General features: G+C 30.8%; 1 protein-coding gene across 1 annotated transcript; it reads right to left on the reverse strand.

Annotated features, from left to right (window-relative positions):
• Positions 1 to 802: 802 nt before the first annotated feature.
• On the reverse strand, positions 803 to 2,486 carry LOC145601523 (homeobox-leucine zipper protein HAT22-like). The gene is made up of 3 exons (XM_081657556.1): positions 1,915 to 2,486; positions 1,690 to 1,769; positions 803 to 1,586 (listed from the first exon to the last, which is right to left on the reverse strand). The coding sequence occupies exons 1-3, from the start codon at positions 2,359 to 2,361 to the stop codon at positions 1,262 to 1,264; spliced, it is 852 nt and encodes a 283-aa protein (XP_081513682.1). The 5' UTR covers positions 2,362 to 2,486; the 3' UTR covers positions 803 to 1,261.
• Positions 2,487 to 5,029: the final 2,543 nt, after the last annotated feature.

Genomic DNA, 5,029 nt, shown 5'->3' on the forward strand with positions numbered 1-5,029 from the left:
ACATCTACGTAGACAAAATCAAAGTGTTTGAAAACTCTATGGTGGTCATTTTTATTGGTTGATTTATTATTATTTTTTTATGTCAAAAGTAATTATAAATAATTTTTCTTATTGAATATATTTTTTAATTTTCATAATTAATGTATGAATTACTTTTTAATTTCAATAATAACAAAAACCTAAATTTGTAAATTAATTAGGAAATTTATAAAAAAAAAATAATTCAAAGATGAATTTTAAAATTAGACAAATATTAATAATTAATTTTGACATACAAAAATAAATCAAAATCCGTCAAATAAAAAATGAGTATATAGTAGTCATTTTTAAGGATGACTTCCATAAAAACATCCAAAATTTAGAAGAATTTAAACTTTTCATACATGGACCATTTCATTGTAATTTTTTGAGCATGCAAAAGTCATTAAATTAGTTGTTTTTTTTTTCTCTTTAATAAAAGTTTTGTGGTAAAATTTAAAATTTGGGATCGAATCACGTCACTTCCTTTTGTGCAATAGACACTTGTGAAAAGAAACTTAACAATTATAGAGTTGTTGGTGTTGAGGATCTAAAGAAGCTATTCTATGACGATGTAGACACAACGGTATGTACGTCAGAATCTAGCCAAACTGATTAGAAGTTGGAAGAAATTGAGATGTCAACAAAACAAACTTAGCCTCAAACTAAAGAAATAAAAGAACATAGTCGTTTCAACAACGACAATGATACAATTAATTAACGACAATCATCATATAACAAACAATGATAATTAATAATACCATAATAATAACAATAACAAAAATAATAATAATAATACTTTTTTGATATATATTATCTTCATCATGCAGTATTTACAAAGATAAATACGAACAGACCCACACCTGGATCAGTAAATTCTATTTCTAAAAATAAAAAATAAAAAAGGCTAAAATTTTTACACTACACCTTTTTCTCCTTTTTTTTTTTTTTTTTTTTTGAATTTTCTTCTTTTTTTTTCCTATCTCATTTTGAAACAAAAAAAAAAATGAAAAAAAAAACCCCCACAAAAAACAAACAAAGAAACAAAATTATAATCCGGGACCGAGAAAAAGATCGGTCCACGGCAACCCGGTGTGTTCACCTAATTAAACTTAGTTTTCCTATAACATAAAAAGTAAAACTAAAATATAATATAAACCACTAAATAAATAATCTAAAACCTTGATTAATTAATTAATTAATAAATATAATTTTTTTTCTTTTTGGAGAATTAATTACTATACTAATCAACAAGAAGAGGACGGATTTGTTGAGGAGGGTAAAAATGGGATTTACTAGAAGCAAGAGTAAAAGGAGTCTTAGAAGCAGGCGTAGAATTAGTAGTAGGTGTCCCAGGAATTGTAGGGACACCCACACCGGCACCAATTCTTTCACACGAAGGGCACATCGTCAGGGTTGCTGCTGGTAGGTGCATGTAAAATGGTTGTCCTAACTTCAACGCTTTCAATTCTTGTAACTCCTTTTGAAGCCTTCTATTCTCATCTGTTAGTGTTTCACAGCATTTCTTTAGATACTCGCAGTCAACCTCTGTCTGCTTTAGTTTGGTCCTGCACGTTTCCGTAATAATGGATCGTATTAGCAAGGTCACCCTGCCACTCACAATACGTAACCAACCATGATGGATATTGAAAATTAAAAGTATGAGCTTACCTTGCCCTACGGTTCTGGAACCAAACCTCCACCTGGCGCGGTCGCAGGTTTAGTCGATCCGCTAAGGCCTGCTTTTGCTTCTGTAACAAAATTGAAAAAAAAAAAAAAAAATCAGTTCTGGTACAAACAGTCTGTGACCCTGTTACAGAGTACTGTATTTTTTTTTTTTTTTGTTTAAAACAGGAAAAACTTTTGGAGACGGAAAGACGTGAAATAAATAATTACCGGATTGAGGGTGCTCTGTTGCTTGAAACTCTCTTCAAGAAGAGCAGATTGATCTTTAGTAAGACGGAGTTTTTTCCTAGGAGTATTAGTGGGACCACAACCATCCTCTTCTTCATCACTAATTCTAGAAGATCCACGCTCAAGTTCCAAATCATCAGAACTAGCAGACTCTCTCTCCCTCTTAACTGACACAACGTTAGAGAGAGAAGACGCCACGCTAACACTGCATGGCGGCTCTTGATCAACAAATACTTTCCTTTCTATTGCCGCCACCGCTGTCGTCGTCTGATACGTTTCGCCCGATAAGCTGAGGGTCAGGGACGGTTCGTGATCACACGACTTCGTCCCTGGCCCCGGTATCGGGTTCTTCGTCTTAGCAGACGAAATAGATGAGAATCCTAATCCCAGAGTAAGAGATTGTTCTTGATTATCTGAAGGAGAAACCATTTTTATTTTCTAGAGAGAGAAAATGATGTGTGTGTTTTTTTTAAGAGAGAGAAAGTGGAGAAGTTGAGGAGGAAAAATGGAGGTGAGGAATGCTAAATAAGAAGACTTGGTGTGGGGGTGGATTGGGGTGGGTGGGTGGCTGTGATTAATAATACTATCAGTGAGGATTTTTTTTTATTAATTAAAATATAGGTAAATATAAAATAAATAATAAATCATCAAACTTTATAAATTAGTTTGGGATTTTAAGGAGTAGACGAATCTGGTTCTTTATCTCTCTTACATAGGTTGACCATTTGAAACATGAGGCCCACCTTACCTTTTACCATCATTATTAATATACCAAACAAAACCATGAATACCCAACTCAAAAATAAAAATTTAAAAAGGTTAGAAAATACAAATTACAGTACTACCAAATTTATACTGTACTTCAAATGGCAACATCTGAAAATTTACATTAGTTATGCTCGCATTCAACCATCTTTATTAAATTATAATTAAATATAGTTATATATGGTCTTGTACGTTAAATTTATGTCAATTTATATTTTATGAGAAAGGAAATTAGGGGCCTGTTCTATTCAGCTAATTTCAATTCAGTTCGGCTCCAATCAATTCAGTTCAGCTCTTGATTTCCTTCTCTCATAAACAATTCATTTAAATTCTATTCTATTCTGTTCAGTTCAGCTCAGCTCCAATCAGCTCATTTTAGTAAATCAGAACAGGTTCTAAAATTTGAATTGAAGTGATTGGAGCTGAAGTGAATTAAATTGAAGTGATGAACATGCCCATAATCACCTGGGTTGAAAATTTGAAATTATGCGATAATGTAAAAGTTAAAATTGCAATTAAAAGTAAATCAGAAACTTTTTTTTTTCTTTGAAGTATGAACATGAAAATGCATATAACTAGTATGTACATACGTGGATTGGATGGATCACAAATCACATGGCAGTGGGAAACACATCATGAGCAAGAGGTTGATTCGTCAGCTCATGAGTCTAGCTTTTTGTCTACCTCTTAACATTTGGAAATTTACGAGTTATATTTCCATGTGTCTGTCCACTTTTTTTTGGTATTTTTTCATCAATGTGTATTATTTTAGGACTACGATTATTTATACACGATTGTATGCAATAGTAGAGACATTTATAATTTAATAATGTGATATTATTCTACATGCATGTTCATCTCAAAATTTTCAATCAACCAACTTATTGATGATGTTATTGTAGGATCCCATAAGGAGTTGTTTTCTTCGAAATAGTAGAAGATGATGTTTATATTTTACACTTGCATGAGAGTTTGTTTACTCGTTTATGTTGATAGGAAAATAATATATACTAAATGCCAAATGTTTGAGTTTCAAATTTGAAAGTAGTACAATTGATGATTTTTTAGAAATTGAGAATTGTTGATAGTAGAATAAATTAGAGGCTGTGAGCCCATGAGATTTGTCGATGAATATTGCTGTCAATGTAATATTTAGGTCTTACTCGTATTATTTAGTAACCTACTACTTGTGAGATGGTTCTATCATTCGAAGTCAATTATCTTTTGTTATTCTGATTAAATTGCTTGTTTACCTTTTGTAACCTCTTTTTTAAACTGTGTGTAACAGTGTAAGGAGCTACTTGTATTATTGTATGTTACAAGTATTTTGAAACAAATACAATATTACAACTATAAAATTAAAGTTTTTAAAATTTCTTCCTTGATGGAGTTGACTCATTTTCCATATTCCATTTTATTTCATTATTAGACATCTTTTAATCATGAAAAACATACCTACAATATGCTAAGAAAAAAATTGTTATTACCACTTGCAAGTTGCAACATGCAATAGCACTTAGTACTACATGATGAGTGTGATAAATAAACGTTAGACCATCAACAATGTCATAATATAAGTTTTTTAAACGTAAGAAGTAATACTAATCATAGAAATACTTAGCTTGTAGATAAAAATAAACAACAAAGAAAAAATAGATTTTCCAAATCTAAAGAATTACCCTAGGCCACCGCCTTTTCACTATTTACACCAAAATTAATGGGTTTTGTTTGTGCAAGTAGTAGTTAAGATAAGAGTAGTACTTAGTTTGTTCTTCAATGTTATCAATTATATCCACGAAAACTTTTGCCTTTTTATGTTTGGATTTTGCCATGACTTTGTCCCTCATTAGGATTTTTTGTGATCTTTGCTTTTTGCCATAAACAGGGGCATTAATTGAGACTCCATGTTTCTTATGTTACATTAATAATTATTTTGACGATCTTGCTCTTTTGTGGGGTTTTATTATGTACTAGTGTTGATAGCTAGTTGTACTATACTTGATATATATAGCCATATAGGTGTCTTAAATGTGAGTACTTCAAACATTATTATTATATTGATTGTATGATTCAATTATTTTTGGCGGTTTACTCTTATTATTTGCTTGCTATTATTGTTCTTTATTGTTTAATGCATGTTAAATTAAGTGGTTATGTGGTAAGAAAACAATATGGTAGTTATATGTAGTGACTATCACTTAGCATGCTAATCCCTACCTCATGAATACAATTAACAAGATATGATTGATTTAATGTATTAATTAAGAGAAAATGTATTGTAAAATAAAGAAATAACATGTTTATACAGTTTCATTCACATTGTTATGATAAT

The sequence above is a fragment of the Chenopodium album genome, chromosome 21 (genome assembly GCF_948465745.1).
Source record: "Chenopodium album chromosome 21, dcCheAlbu1.1, whole genome shotgun sequence".
In the NCBI taxonomy this organism is placed as follows: domain Eukaryota; kingdom Viridiplantae; phylum Streptophyta; class Magnoliopsida; order Caryophyllales; family Amaranthaceae; genus Chenopodium; species Chenopodium album.

Coding starts and splice junctions, on each gene's coding strand:
- LOC145601523 (XM_081657556.1), bottom strand. CDS start 2,361: ATGGTTTCTCCTTCAGATAATCAAGAACAATCTCTTACTCTGGGATTA. Junction 1,770..1,914: donor AACAGAGCACCCTCAATCCG/GTAATTATTTAT, acceptor ATTTTGTTACAG/AAGCAAAAGCAGGCCTTAGC. Junction 1,587..1,689: donor TTCCAGAACCGTAGGGCAAG/GTAAGCTCATAC, acceptor GGAAACGTGCAG/GACCAAACTAAAGCAGACAG.